This window comes from Neolamprologus multifasciatus, chromosome 11, assembly GCF_963576455.1.
Source record: "Neolamprologus multifasciatus chromosome 11, fNeoMul1.2, whole genome shotgun sequence".
NCBI lineage: Eukaryota > Metazoa > Chordata > Actinopteri > Cichliformes > Cichlidae > Neolamprologus > Neolamprologus multifasciatus.
The window spans coordinates 9,122,602-9,138,006 of NC_140449.1; the positions used below are offsets into that span (position 1 = coordinate 9,122,602).

Consider the following 15,405-nt stretch of genomic DNA (forward strand, 5'->3'; position numbering starts at 1 on the left):
AACTTCATGCCATCTATATCTTCCCCTATAATTCTTTCACTTATGCAGATGACATCTTCACACTCACTCCTCTATGTCTCACAGTTCGTAACAGCCATTTCCATAGCAAACATGTGAGATCCCATAATCCAAACAAATTTATTATGCTTTCACCTGACCGAACAATGTGCTGGCTACATTCATCATCCTTCTTGTCACAGTTGTTTCTCAAATACAGTATTTCAATTTTGTGTGGTTTTGAGAGCAGTAATTTTCTCCTTGAACATGGTCCAAAGAGATGAACATCACACATCACATTGCTTAAACACTATTTAAGCAATCACTGAAATAACAAACAAAGAAAACAAAATCTGTGATGTCACTGGGTGCTTTGGAAACTAATGAAAAAAAAGAAGCTAATCACATTTGTTGCAACATAGAGTTGAGCTCACTTGCATCACTGAGACTGTGTATTGGGACCTGCATTTTGCAATGTATGTGACTTTTTTAAAGTTATAGGTAAGATCCAAACTTGATTAATGTAAACTTATTCAGAAATGATAATAAGCACAAACACATGGCTTTTGCAAATGTTAAAAAAAAAAATAGGTCTAATGATAATAATTACATTTTAAATATAATTTAATATCCGTAAAGTCCGTAGATATGTTTTGGTTCTTCATGCTTTCTCTTCAGCAAATTGGTCTCTGGCGCCACCTTACGTCCTATTAGAGAGCTCGCAAGGCGTGACAAGTGACGTCACGTGTTTACAACTGCCAATGAACACGTGGCGCACTGAATCTGAAGCCGTCATTGGTCGAAATGACATCGATATGGGTGGGTACTCTGCCGTTAGGAGCCAATAGGGTCTGGCATGTAAATTATGTTTGAAATTTTCCCGGGAAATCTGAGTTTCGCGGGAGGGTTCTTGAGCGCGTAAACCGTATCCCTTCATTCATCAGGCCGTTTCCTGAAGCCATTTCTAGACGGGGGAAACGAGAGTTACGCTACTTTTTAATCCGTTGCATCTGCCTAAATGCACTTTCTGAGGGAAAAATACTTTTCAGAAATCGATAGTTCAGACACTCGTCTTTACTTTGGTCTGATTATTTTTGTAACCATTGCGGCGGATTAGCAGCTATACGAGCTCGAAAGTTCCGAGATAAGAAAGGGGTTACCCTGAATACGCAAGATGAGAAGAGGGACCTCCTCGGCTCAGGAAAAAGTGATTTTAGCAGGGGTTGGAGGCTCTTCTCTGGATAATAATATAATTTTAACAGCTCTCTCGGATCGTTTGAACCCCGGTCAATCAAACGCTACGTATATCCAAATAATAACCACACCACCGCCTTGCAACGTTACACAGACATCAAATGTGTGTTTATCCGAGCCTCAGATTAACAACATTTACACAACTCCACAACAAGCTGCAGCAAACGCAGCAGGACAACGACCAGCTCTGGGAAGACCGCCGGTAATAATCCACACAGCTTGCTTATACATTTAGCTTTGCTACGCTCAACGACACAATGTTAGCTTGCTAACCTAGCCGAGCTTGTTGTTCAGGGCAGCTAATGTTAGCTATTTAGCCAGGACATTCCCACGACTCAACCTAGCGAGGTGGCTAACTAACTACCGCTAGCTAAGTTACCCAAGTAGGCTGGTTAAGTGTTTTCGTTTGCTGTGGGGACGCCAGTGACAAGTTTAAGTGAGTTTAGCGTTAACTGGAATGCAGACCTGTCATCTAAGAGAGTGTTAGCAGACTTCATGGTGCTTTTGAGTCCGCTTCACCCTTGCAGCCAGATGGAAATATTGGTAAGAGATGACTAACGTTAGCGCTGGCCTAGTGGCTGCTGTTGGTGTCTTAATTTGGGGGGTTGGGGGATGGTTTCCCTGCCCGTTTCTTGGTAAGCTATATGTTTGTTTTTAGCGTTTTAACGCTACATGATTAGTGGAACTTATAAAGGCATGATGTTATACGCAGATATCGCTACAATTCAGTCTGGGATCTGCTCGATAGATTTTCTCCCAGTCGTCTGTGAAGATGCAAGCCAACTTGGGTAAAGCTTTGAAAATATGCGTTAGCTATCAGAGCTAGTAGCACTATTGGTTATTAGAGAGCAACGTTAGTCGTTGTCGAGCTTGACCTTATTCTTTTAATTCGGCACAACTGTTTCATGCCACTCTTTTGTAACTGAAGTAACGCTGTGGTGCCTTTCATGTCAAGTAAAGTGAAACCCGAGTTTGTTGCTTTAGTGCTGATTCTACGTTTCCTGTATTCTCAACATGCACAAACCACACAAAACAGTTAAAGCTGCATTCAGGGTGTTGTTTTCATTTCTTTCTCCTCCTGGTTATTCATCTTTTATGAACTCAACCAGTCTGCACATATCAGGCTGTGAGCCATGAGAAGGCTTTGGGGTGAGGGGAGCTGCTTGCTGATATAAAATGGCTGACACTTTGACTGTCAACAGAGGACATATTTCTTTCTTTCTCAGTCTGGGGTTATGCAAAAGATGAAGTAGTAAGTATGGGTTTAAAAATTATAATGCGTTTTCCATTTCAGGGGAAAGTGGCTTCTGCTGTGCATGAGTTTTAGACGGAAATGCAGACCAGCAAGCTGGTGGCACTCTGTCCTGCTCAAAGACACTAAAACAGGGTGGATTCTTGCAAAAGCACAGATTCATGTTCATTGGGCTATAATTGAGATGGGTTATTTGATTTAAAAAATATTATTGTATTTTTGTGCTTTAAGAAACAAGACATCGGGTATGTTTATGGTAAGAAGTTTAACATCTGCATTACCACATCCAATGTTCAACACATGCCATAAATGGGCTTAAACATAGTGAATGGTACAGATGAATCTGGGGACAATGTAGATGCATATGAAGCTAAATAAAAGCTTGTGTTGGAGCCATAAATTGCTGGATCATACGCTTAAACTGACTCATGGTGGGTAATTGGACATCAGACATTTTTGTCTGGATTTGGGAATTAAGTTTTTGACTGAGCAGAACTACTTGATGCTTCACTTAATTATTTGGCTGGGTGGAGTTATACGGTCGATTATTTATTGGGATTGGCGTTGGTGTGTGGTGGGACGTTCAAATCGTCGACGTGACTCACTCTTGAGCTATTTGGGCTTGCCCTTTCCAATAAATTTGAAAAAATGGAATCTCTGTGGCTGACAAAACTTCTTTCAATTTAGATTTGATGTTGTTGTCCTTGCTGCGAAAACCTCAGGAATGCTGAAGTAGTCGACGGAGAACAATCACATTTGGTGACTAAAAGCAGCCCGAAACTAGCAGTCACTCTATGTAAACTCTTCTTTGGTCCTATACTGTGTTTTAGAGAGACTAGGCTTATGGAAAGGCTTTGGAAGTGACTGCCAAATAACCACATCCACCCTTAACTATCCCTTCTGCTCTCTCCTAGGCAAAAAGGCGATTGGCGCTCGATGATTCGGACCACCAGTACCAGACAGAACCAGCCAAAACTCCAAGAGGTAGAGGAGGAGCCGCGGCATCAAATGGGGCACGGCTGAAGACACCCAGAAGTAAGAAGGTGGCTCTTAAGAGCCCTCTGTCATCTTGTTTGTTCATTTCACTGCAGATTGTTTCACCGTCATCATGTCCACGCTCCTGCCGAGCAGCACAGATGAGAACAGTGTAGATACAGCTGTTTTTTTTTATGGTTATTCCAATAAAAGGAGTTTTGTTTTTTCTCCTGAGCTAAACATCACCATGAAGGTAAGGTCTTTGGTTCTCTCCGAGTGGTTCACTCAGCTTTCCATGAAGAATAATCTCTCCAGTGTTATATCACTATATTAGTAGTGTTGATTAATCTGTTTCAATATATAAACAGTAGTTTTGTGTATATAAACTATGGAGCTGAAATGGGGAACTCTCTCAACATATTAAAGAAAAGCAAGGAAGTGTTTCATATGAAGCTTATTGCTTCCAGACTATATTCAAGCACAGTAAGTAACTTCCTGTTAGCTTGGTGTTTTATTTGGCCTGTATTCTTAGAAAATTTAAAAACGAAAGGGGTGGGGAGAGAGATCTGGTTCTTTTACACGAATCTACTGATCCCATTAATACGTGGTCTTGTGGGAGGTCACAACAGGTGACGTGGTGTGGATCTCTGCTCTTAAACCGCTCTGCCCACTGAGAACAGGAATGGGATACTGTGCGAACAGAGCCTTTAAAATGAAAAAACGTTTAGCTTTAAATTGCAACCCGACAGAGGAATTAAAAAGTGATCTTTTTGCAAATTGGCCTGTAGCTCGTCTTCACAAAAATACCCCGGCGATCGTTGCTGAGTCATTTCCCTTTCAGCATTTCCCTGGAAAAACTGTCTTCAGTTTTCCCAATATTGAGTGTTAATGAGCAATTCGTACTGTAAATGTGCTCAGTATGAAAATGCCTCGCTTGTTTCCAACAATGACTTCAAAGTTGGCTCTTCGTCTTTGTGAATGAGTCACAACACAAAACCGAGTATGGTCACCCATCCGTCCAGCAGGTAGTCTGCTTCTTCTGACACCCCTGCTGCTCTTGGACTCCTGTTGACTCTCGGACATATTGGTGAAGCTGCGTTTCGCTCAGCCATATGCTCTCATGTTAAAACTGCATCTAGCAATGACTGAGTTTTCATGTCTTGGCTAGAAACCGTCCTTCAAATTGCTTCAATTACTTAATTTCCCCTTCTTTCTGCTTTTTGTCCACCATAGCACCTAAGTCTCCACCAGAGAAGACGCGGTACGACACATCTTTGGGCCTCTTAACAAAGAAGTTCGTGGACCTTCTTGCTCAGTCTTCCGATGGCGTTTTGGACCTCAACCTTGCTGCTGAAACCTTACAGGTAAATTGAGGAAGATGCTTTGTTTTCGGTCAGCGTTTTAGCGACTGATGAGTTACGCCGTTAAATCTGTACGTGTGTTCCTCACTTGCAGGTACAGAAAAGGCGGTTGTATGATATCACCAATGTACTAGAAGGCATTCACCTCATCAAGAAGAAATCCAAGAACAACATTCAGTGGATGTAAGTGGTTATTATCCCTCACTCTGCCATGCAGGTGCTTGGTTGGACTCCTCCATCTTTGCTTCTTTCTTTACCCCAGCTGATGTCGTATGAGGATACCCAACAGTGCCGACACTCACTTTACTTGAATCATTTTAGTAGTTCGCTCACTCATAAGTTCATAACTGGGCACGAGACACCTGTGCTTTGCAGTTTAGGGTGGCTTTTCATTTAAACAGATTTTGAGTCATGTTTGTGAGCTGTATGTACTGTTATGGTTTTATTTTAAAGCTCTGTTGATTTTCCTCTCATGGCCTAAGATGTAGGCCATGTTTCTGTCAGGCACTAAAGTCGGAAATGACTACAGAAATTTATTGGGTCAGAATACTTTGAAGGTAGTTTCCCCAGCTTTATGTTTTGAAGTCACTTGTTCTTTACAGGATATGCGGTCAGTGGAGCCTGGTAATCACACCTTCTTTGTAATGAAGGAAAGGTGCTTAAGTGAGAGGTAGCTCATACGTACGGAAACATAATCCTGTGTTTACTTGAACAGAACTTTTTTTGCACTGTTGAAGTTGATGTGCCAAATATTTGAAACTAAACACCAAATGGCTACAATTGAGCGCCCTGAGGTGACTCTAAACCGCTGTTATTTCATTCTCCACTGACTTTTCTTTCATTTACAGGGGCTGTAGTCTGTTGGAGGTTGAGGGGGCGCTGAGCCAGAGACAGAGACTGACAGCTGAAGTTTCTGCGCTGGCTGATGAAGAGCAGAGGCTCGAACAACTCATCCAGAGATGCTCTCTGGATATGAGACACATGAGCGAGTTGCCAGGCAACCAGAAATATCCTTTTGTTAGTTGAGATAGTGGCTAAAGTTTTAGTTCAACATAAATCTCGTAAAGATGCAGAGTAAGTTAGTACAGGATTGCAAGGTCTTGTTTGTAATCTACTAAAACTGCAGATTTCTGAGGAAACACCAAGCAAGTTAATTTCAGGAGTGTCCACTGCAGTTTTACTAAGAGCAGTGACAATTGGAGAATCAGAAACAACCTGATGATAGATTTTTAAATGTCTCTGTAAGCAGTGTGCTTCTTCAGATCAGTGGGAGGAAGCTGACGGAGTATTCATACGTTCTGACATGAGATTGAAGTCTGTTAGAAATCGCTCTTGACTAGGGAAGCCATTCGCTTCTTAAATGTTGCAGCTCAAGTAGGGAGTGGCTGTTTTATTACAAATAAGTTTGTCACAGGCGATCTGATCAAAAACGCCAAACATCAGAAGCCTTTGCTGATTTGAGTTTGGGAGATTCCCCAGTAAAGGTGATTTTTCTTGGTCACGTCCAGGCAGCAGGTCCTATAGTGCTATAACCCTTTAACTGTGTAATTTGCGTTTTTATTTAAACTTGCGCAGAGCGCACAAAGTCAAGGTCAGTTTCAAATTAACTCTAATTTTATGTGGAGGATTGTTGTTCATAAGTCTGAGCTGCAGCTTAGTTTTCAGCAGGTGTAGGAGTTCAGTTTGGAAGCCTGAGGGCAGCGTGTCAGGTGAGGAGTGGCACTAGAGCACCATTTCCATTAGTACCCACTCAGGGCGGCTCGCCACAGTTTTCAGGATTTTTCATTAGGTGATGAGACCTGGTACCAGGCCGGTGTTCCAAGTGACCTAAAAATGTAATGTAAACAGAATGCATACTACCGATTGGCTAGTTAGTGGGTTCACTCAGTGAATCGTGTCTCTTCACAAAAATCAAAACCGCCATTTATTAAACCCAGCAATGAGGAAAACAGCTGGACAGAAACAACTTTGCTGAGTCTGAAACTCCACACACTGAGCAGCAGGTGTAACGTTGCCTTGACGTCCACCTTTGTAGTGCTTAGCTGCATTGCAGTAACGACCCCGCACACATCCGGTTGGTACTAGGTTGTAATGGAAAACGAGTTGTATCGCCACAAGACTCGAGTCACATCTTGCTGATCTGAGTAGGTACTAATGGAAAACGCTCTTCAGTTTTTTCAGCGCTGTGCACTGCGACGTCATCAATCGTGGCGATTCATCTCCGAGTGTATTGAAAACAGACTTCTTTTTTTGTCCCTCACACCAGCAGTGTTAACTCACCAATAACCCACTCACCAAAGTTGCTTCCCTGCAATGTTATCCACTTCCCTAAAATTAAAAATCAAGTTTAATGATAACACTTCTGATTAACTGGAGGAGATCCAGAACTGACCGCAGAGGCACAAATGCACGTTCACACATAGGATGCGTAGAAGATCACACAATCATCAAAAGTTAATGTTCCTGTAGACTATATATATATATATATATATATATATATATATATATATATATATATATATATATATATATATATATATATATATTTTATAAGATTTTATATATAAGATTTTCTGCTTAACATTAGCTTGCAGCCAATTATTAGAATCATCAGGGTAAAATGGATTACCTTGTGATCCAAGTTAATAGTCATGGTTTGCATGTGCTCAAATACCATGCAGTACAGCTAGTGGCAAAAATAATTGTGCTCGTGCCTTTCATTTGTAAATTTTCATTATGAATTCTTTAAGTCTCACTAATTGTTTTATAATGCCAAAAGGGGGTTTAGACAGGCACAGAATGGTGACACGGCTGTTTCTTAGTCTAAAAGTCTCTTCTCAAAAAGCTGTAATATGCTTTCAGTACTTTAAGAGCTCTGCCTTCAGGAACAACTAGCTGTGTTTTACTTCTCCTCGAACAAACCATCTCTTTTCTAACATGTCACAGAATGCAAGTCATTTCTAACCGCACATAATCATATAGTCTATGTTCTGTATCAACACAGACGCAGTTTTATTTCTTTAACCCGGCTGTTTCCACATATGCTTATGTAACATACCAAGATATCAAACAAGGGAGCCTCAGAGACCAGACGGTCATTGTCGTCAAAGCGCCCACAGACACCAAACTAGAAGTGCCGGACCCTGAAGAGGTTTGTATACATGCTCACAAACACACGCGCCTAATTTGTTTTTGACCACTTGTCATATGACTTAAGTTCTTTTATAGACAAGACTTCATATTGGTTAGGTTCACTTCTGACCTTAGTCGGATAAGTCAGTCAGTTTTGAATGTAACTATATTGAAGTTTTTCAACGTGATGTCATGCACATCTTGCTCAAGATTTGGGCACCATATTGGATCTTATACAACCACTGGTTGCTAGGCAATAATGTGTGTATTGCCTGATTGGTTCAGAGTGGTTCATGGAGGTTTCTGGTTTTCGCTGGGTGAAATCTGTTGGAAAGTAGGTGCTGCATGAAAACCTCCTATATTGCACCGGTTGGTAGCAGATTTCCCAGTTGCCAGTAGTTCTTTTTTTACGCCTCAACCGTAAAAGGTTGATGGTGCATTGTCAGCACCCTGCAGCGCAGGCAGGCAGGCAGGCAGATGTGGACCCTCAAGTTTGTAAACGGATAACAGGAGAACTAAGCGTTGTAGGAGTTTCAAATTGGTACCATAGGTGTATCTAGTAAAAATCTCAGACGAGTTTGAACCTCAAGATCAGGGGTCGAAGGTCATGTTTTCTGAATATTTTGTCAATGCGATAACTTTAGAAGATGGTCACCTAGGATTTTGAAATTCGTCCCATAGGTGCACCTATTAGAAGGCTGAAGGGTACTACTGACCACTGCCAGTATTTTTCCATGGTTCTCTGCAGACTCTTGCTAACTATCTTGAGCGGTAGAGCATCTTGGAAAAGTAGTAAACTTTTAGTTTGAAGGCGAGTGGTCATCATTTACGCTTTGTTTCACACTGTCACCGTTTCATTACAGCTCAGAGCAGCTGGACAGTGTTTACAGACAAGTCTGTCACTTTCATGGAAACAATAAGCAACTGAAGGGATATGCTAGCAACCGTTTTCTGGTTCGGGAAAATGCATCTTTTTTTCCCGTATTGTTATGTGGGGGGGAAATGGGTGTCATTTTCCAGCGACTGCCATCAGCCTCCAACATGTTATGTTATGTTGGAGTATCTACATAACATAACATAACATATCTACATAACATATGTTGGTTATGTTATGTAGATATGTTGCTACATGCATAAACTCCTACATTTGGTGTGTGCACATGTTGGTAATCAGTAGTACATTTACGTGCATTGTTGTTCTGATTCGAGTACCTGTTCTCTCTCTGTAGAGTTTATCCATACACCTGACCAGCACAAAGGGTCCCATAGAGGTTCTGCTGTGCCCGGATGAGGAAAACGACCCCAGGAGTCCCGTAAAAAATGGGAACACAGACATCAATGGGAACTCTCCTTTCCTCAAAGTCCTTCAAGGTTGGTTTCAGATGGATAGTGGTGTACCGTAGCACTTTTTGTCATTCATAATGAAAAGCTGATCCATTCATTTTGCATATACATATATCCATAGACTGAGTCAAAGAAGAAGTAGCATGACCATTTAAACACGTGGGGGGGAAAAAAATCCCCATTTCTATTACAGTCACAGAAATTGGCAACATTTAAACAGTTTTCTGTACTGAAATGAATGAAAACCACATGCTTTGTTTCATTGTTCTTAAATAGTGTGGATGGATTGGTAAAATATGAGTTAAGTGTTCAGTGCTGATCTATAAGTGGTTCCAGAAGAGATGTTCAGAGCTCACTAGATTTGCTTCCAGTGCAACAAAACAGCCGTACAGCTTCTTTGAATACCAATGGTACTCTTGGCTGTGTTGGTGTCATAACAAGTTGTCTTTCTCCTTCCACAGATCCCAGCTGCACAACCACTTCTCCTAACCCCTTTCTGGCTCCACCTCCCTCCTCTTCCTCAGCTGTCTCCGTCACAACTCTTTCACCCATCTCATCCCCTTACACCAGTCTCCTGCAGCAGACAGAAGACCAGATCCCCTCATCCCTGGGTCCTTTCTTAAACCTTGGGCCTACTCTTCTGGACCAAGAAGATGACTACCTGTTAGGTTTGGGAGACGACCAGGGAATTAGCGACTTGTTTGAATCCTGTGACTTTGATAAAATGCCCTCTCTTGGCCTGGATGAGCTCCTGGGCAGCTAGCATTAGGTGAACAAAACGGACGGACACACAGAGGGCTTTTTCTGTCCCACAGGGAGTACCGTGTTCTTTCATGGTATAACTAACAAACGTCATCAGCAGTGTAAAGCCTTTGATCTCCTTTTTGGTGGATGCTAATTTACATGGCTGGCTGGTTAAATGTAAATGGGGATGGGAAGGGTATCCACATCTTTGTATGGGTGTTACTATAGAGAGACAGCAAAGAGAGAACAGCTATAAGGAAACATCCCCCACAGTGCTTGGCATTACCTCACATCCGGGGTTATTGCATTGTTGAGCATAACCGTGCAGTTAGCAAAAAACACCCTCGAGATTGGGAAAGAAGAAAAATCACATTGTCAAATCTTGAAGGATCCTGTCTGGGAATTTGTTTTGGCAAGGAAAAAGTCGATCTTCTTTGTTTTATCGTCGGGTGTGCAGAGCTACCCAGGTAACGCTTTATATGTGTTACTGCCAAGTGCTGTGGGTAGAGTTCAAGCTGATTTCATCCACAACAATGATCTGTGACTGAAGGCTTTTACTGCTGACTGTTAAATAGCCATCTTGTGTGTGTGCACATATGAAACATTTTTGGAAATTATAAAAAATATATATATATAAGAATGGAAACAGGGCTGATTTTGATGCACAGCACTCGCAACATAGTTAGAATAGTTAGGTTAGGCTGATTATAAAGTTCAGAGTATAAGTATTGGGTACATTTGGGTGTCCATTGAAAAATTAGTGTGGAAAATAACCGGAATATGCACTCTTGAGTCATTTATTCCACATATTCCAGTGTCTCATCTCCTGACAAATACACAACTTGCTAAGTTGCTAAAGGAAGCTGGAAAAGCCATCATTTCTTGCCAGTGGGTAAATCTGAACACGTGATGTGCACACTTAAAAATCATCTCCACCCTATACTCTTGATTTGGCGTATTTGGGAGTTGACTCCTCGACTCTCGCTGCTTTTTACCTTTCCCATCTTCATTAGCAGCCCGCATAACTGAATCCCTTAATGCCTCCTCACTTAGACTGTGTGCAGTGCAGTTATACTGTGGATTGAGCTATTCAGAGAAACCTGTATTTGAATCACTTACCACTCTGTGCACACTTCCTGCTCGGTGTGTACTGAGACTGTTGTTGGCTCTTTTTAGCTTCAATAACTGTTGAATTTTAATGGATTTTAAAACTGTAGAAATTACTTAACGTCTTGGGTCATCTAAGGGAAAAAAAACAGGATGAGATAGCCACTTATTTAAACTTCAGCATGTAATGAAGGGCTTTTTTCCTCTGTAACAAAATGTTTAAAAAAAATACAGCTATTTTGTAATTTAAGTGAATTCAGCGCAACTAAACTGTAGTGACTTGTGTTTGTTTAGAGCTACTGAATTTACCGTGGTTAGCCAGCAAAAAAGGCTTGATTACTTGCTGAAAAACAAGCTGAGAGGATGTAATTTTTTCCACTTTAGGTATTAGAAACACCATCACAGTTCACTACCAGTAGCTTGTCTGATTACATCCCTTATAATAGTGAAGTGCAAAGAGACCTTGGCTTTTAGAGATCACAGGTGATATTGCTGCTGTTATTGTTGACTTATCACCGCCCGACCTGATTGACGTGTGCCTGAGGAATCACGTGTGTGAGTTAATGTCAGAGTCGAGCTTGCGTTAAAGAGTAAGCCTGCCTGTGTGTAAATTGATGTACAGTTTTCTAATTTTTTTTCAGTGCACAAGGTACTGTAGGCTACCTCTCACTTAATGTTGCAAAATAGAAAATAGGGCGTTAAGAGATAAATGCCATAGTCTGTATGATTTTTGAATTCTTTTGTTTTAGGAATTGCCCGCGTTTTATTTAGCAGTCATGTCGGAAACCCCGACATTATAGTGGGAATACCGTTGGCCAAAAGCCAGACTTATACTGTCACATATTAATTTTCACCATTGCGGTGCACATTTGAAGCATAGAAAAGTGGATGAATGTATTGCAATACTTTTTAGTGTGTGTCGTTTTTGTTTTGCTTTTTTCTCCAATAAGTTATTTAGCTCCTGTGTCAGTGTTTTTGTTTTAATTATGTTTTTTAAATGAAGAGGCACCACTTAGACACAAAAAGGACATATTCAATAATCCCGGATGCAGGCAGTGATTCACAGTTGGTCTATCAGGTCATGCAGAGACATCTGTGTTTTTCGCATCCCTGGTTTGGCTGTTCTCTGTTGGAAGTGTGTAGGAACTTTTGGAAACTTTCCCCCTGATATTCCTTACCATTTCTGCAATTCTCACTTTTTTGGAGAGGAGTGATACCTCTCCAAGTGCCCCTATTATGTTCATGTACAACCTCGGTTTCATTATTGCTAAAGGAGCTAGAATATGTTTGCATGCTTTAATGTTCAAAGAACGCATTATACCGTACATTGCTGCAGCATTTCTGTTCCCTTTGTCTGAAACTTGCACTTGTGTCCCTTGAATGCTCCACTCCCAATAATCCCCACAGTCTGCACTAAATGGCTAGTTGGCATGAAAAGGCAAGGTGACATTATCTGACAGCAGAAAGGCAAAATATGTAAATGAGAACATCGCTTTGGACTGTATTAAAAATACAGGGTTGTGCATTCTTTTAGGGTCTGCCAAGTTAGCCATTAGGTGCAAGTGTTTTACACAGTGACCGAGAGGTTACAGAAGAAAATGCTCGAATGCAAATTTTATTTTGTTGTTTGGATGGACTTTTTAAATTTTTGTGCTGCTTTGTTTGTTTTTTTTGTTGTTTTTTTGTTTTGTTGGGTTTTCTTTTCTTTTGAAGCATTTCACATCTGCAAAATTCTGACGCAAGAGCACGATGGGGGCAATTCAGGAAAAGCATGTTGACTTGTTAAAAAAATAGCCTCAACTCTGAGAAGAACATCCAGTCTCTTCATTATTTCAGTCTTTACAAAATGCACAAAAATGTCCTGATTCACAGCAGAGTTTCTCCACAGGCGTATTTATATTGGTGTATTTTACATGTATTCATGCAAAGTTTAAACACCCACTCTCCAGTTTACAGTAGTTAAAATATTTTCCCCCAAGGATTTCAAGCAACCAGAATCTGGTTGCTATATTTTATGTCCTTTTACATGAGGGATTTGTGTGTGTGTGTGGTGGAAAGATTGTGCCTTTCCATTGGTTTCTAATGGAATGTTGGAGATTTCGTGCACTGCTAAAGCTAGTGTCTGGTAATAATGAGTGACTTTAAATTGCAACTTTGTTTTTCATTTCGAAATGTGTGATTAGATCTTACTGAAGTGTATCGTTAGGCTAAGTATGATGCTAACTATGGTCCACATTGAAACAGCTTTGTTTTTATTTTCTTATGGTTATTCTTGAGCTGTTACCAAATACGATGTAATGATCAGTGAATATTCTGTAAAGCTTATGTAAAAAAACAAAAACAAACAAAAAACAAATCTGATTAGATTGTCTGTAAAATTATATTTCTGCCTGTTTTTGCTAATTACAGAACAGAGAGAGCAGTTTGCGATGTGAAGGCATGGGTGAAAGAGCTCATGAATGTTGGAGATAAAATTGATGTTTTTTGATGTGTGTATTTCAGTTACATGCTTGTTTATGTACATCTGTTAAAATGAGGAATTTGAGCTGTGTGTATGTGTGTGCGTGTCTGTGTGTATTGGAGGGGTAGGGGTGGGTTGGGGGGGGGGGATAAATGAATTTGTTTTTTTGTACTCTGGGCATTTGTAATTGAAAATTTGAATAAAGCAAATATAAATGAGGAAATGTATATTTTGTCTTGATGCGTCTTCAGGGAGTAGTTTGCACTATGGTAGAAAGTTTGGCTGCATTATTAGAGGTCTGTAGGTTTAAACATGTATAGTAACTTGCCACTAATTACACCTTACTAGTTGTACAGGTTAGGTCTCCTTGTGTCTTCAGGAATGTTGTAATTGTAAGACTGATTCAACAGGGAACTGGAAACATCAGATTCTGATCCATATTGACATGATGGCTTCAAACAGTTGCTGCAGATTTATTGGCTGTCCATCCAGGTAACAGCTTTCATGAGAGCTTGAGTCAGTCTGGCTGTTGTTATCTGACATCAGTAATTTGTTTACACTAACAAACTGTTGCTCACTGGATGGTTTCTCTTCTTGCCAACCGTTCTCTGTAAACCCAAGAGATGGTTGTGTGGGGAAAATCCCAGACCAGCCTGTCTGGGATTTCACATTCAAAGTTACATAAATCATGTCTGTGAAGGTTCTCAGTCATTCAGGTCATCGTAGTCAAAGGAGCTTGCAAAGAAAAGCGTCTGGACTTCTTTAAGTTACTTGAAGACGTTTCACCTCTCATCCGAGAGGCTTCTTCAGTTCTAAGGTCAAATGGTGGAGAGTCCCAGATATAAACCTAGTGGGAGTATGCCCCCCCACAGAGGGACAAAAGGACCCCCTGATGACCCTCTAATCGCCTGAGCCAAGGTGTGGAACTGGGTGTGGGTCCCAATCAGCCAGGACCCCACCCGAAACTCTGGCTGATTGGGACCCGCACCCAGTTTAACAGAAGAACTGAAGAAGCCTCTCGGATGAGAGGTGAAACGTCTTCAAGTAACTTAAAGAAGTCCAGACGCTTTTCTTTGCAAGCTCCTTTGACTTACATAAATCATGTTGCTTCCTCATTCTGCTCATTTGAAACTCAGCAGGTCATCTTGACCGTGTCTACATGTCTAAATCAAAGTCAGCTTTATTGTCAAAGACCCTATGTACAGTCATGCACAGGAATTTGAAATTGCAATACTCTCATGGCCCTAAGTGTACACTAAAACAATATAAAGATAAGTCTTATGTACAATACTATACAATTATTTAAACAGCAGTGTCCAACACAATCATAGTGATTGTGGGCAAGTTCGTGTGCAAATGGTGGTGATTCAGAGTTTGTATGTTGGGGGGTGTTCAGAGGGAAGAGGTCAATGCAGGTCTGGAGTTTGTGTGTGTCTCAGTCTGCTGGTTCTAGCCCGGAGGCTCTTCAGTCTCCTTCCTGATGGCAGCAAATTGAAGAAGTTGGACAGATGAGTTGAGTCACCTGAAATGCAGAGGGCTTTCCGGATGAGGCGGGTGCAGTAGATGTCCTGGAGGTAGGGAAGAGAAGTATCCACGATCCGCTGCTGTCACTACTCGTAACTTTTTCCATCAGGAGCCATACCACACAGTGATGCAGCTGGTGAGGATACTCTCAACGGTGCCACTGTAGAAGGTGCTCATAATGGTGGTTGAGGCTCTTGCTCACCTCAGTTTGCAGAGGAAGATCTTCTGAGATGTGCACAGCCAGGAACTTAGTG

General features: G+C 41.1%; 1 protein-coding gene across 2 annotated transcripts; it reads left to right on the top strand.

Annotated features, from left to right (window-relative positions):
- The first annotated feature begins 867 nt into the window (after nucleotides 1–867).
- Nucleotides 868–13,969, top strand: LOC146507802 (transcription factor E2F3-like). 2 transcript variants are annotated; one of them, XM_085176651.1, is made up of 8 exons: nucleotides 868–1,453; nucleotides 3,418–3,538; nucleotides 4,712–4,842; nucleotides 4,934–5,022; nucleotides 5,688–5,846; nucleotides 7,879–7,990; nucleotides 9,201–9,342; nucleotides 9,777–13,967. In XM_085176651.1, exons 1-8 carry the CDS (start codon nucleotides 1,172–1,174, stop codon nucleotides 10,076–10,078), a joined length of 1,338 nt encoding a protein of 445 aa, XP_085032777.1. In that variant the 5' UTR covers nucleotides 868–1,171; the 3' UTR covers nucleotides 10,079–13,967. The 2 variants fall into 2 exon arrangements, with proteins under 2 accessions (XP_085032777.1, XP_085032778.1); XM_085176652.1 differs by lacking the exon at nucleotides 868–1,453 and adding an exon at nucleotides 1,471–1,794 and having other exon boundaries at nucleotides 9,777–13,969.
- The last annotated feature ends 1,436 nt before the right edge of the window (nucleotides 13,970–15,405 follow it).

What these genes read in the sequence shown, in the direction of transcription:
- LOC146507802 (XM_085176651.1), top strand. Translation starts at nt 1,172, where the DNA reads ATGAGAAGAGGGACCTCCTCGGCTCAGGAAAAAGTGATTTTAGCAGGG. An exon ending in CAGCTCTGGGAAGACCGCCG is followed by an intron (nt 1,454 to 3,417) that starts GTAATAATCCAC and finishes GCTCTCTCCTAG; the next exon opens with GCAAAAAGGCGATTGGCGCT. An exon ending in TTTCCTCAAAGTCCTTCAAG is followed by an intron (nt 9,343 to 9,776) that starts GTTGGTTTCAGA and finishes CTCCTTCCACAG; the next exon opens with ATCCCAGCTGCACAACCACT.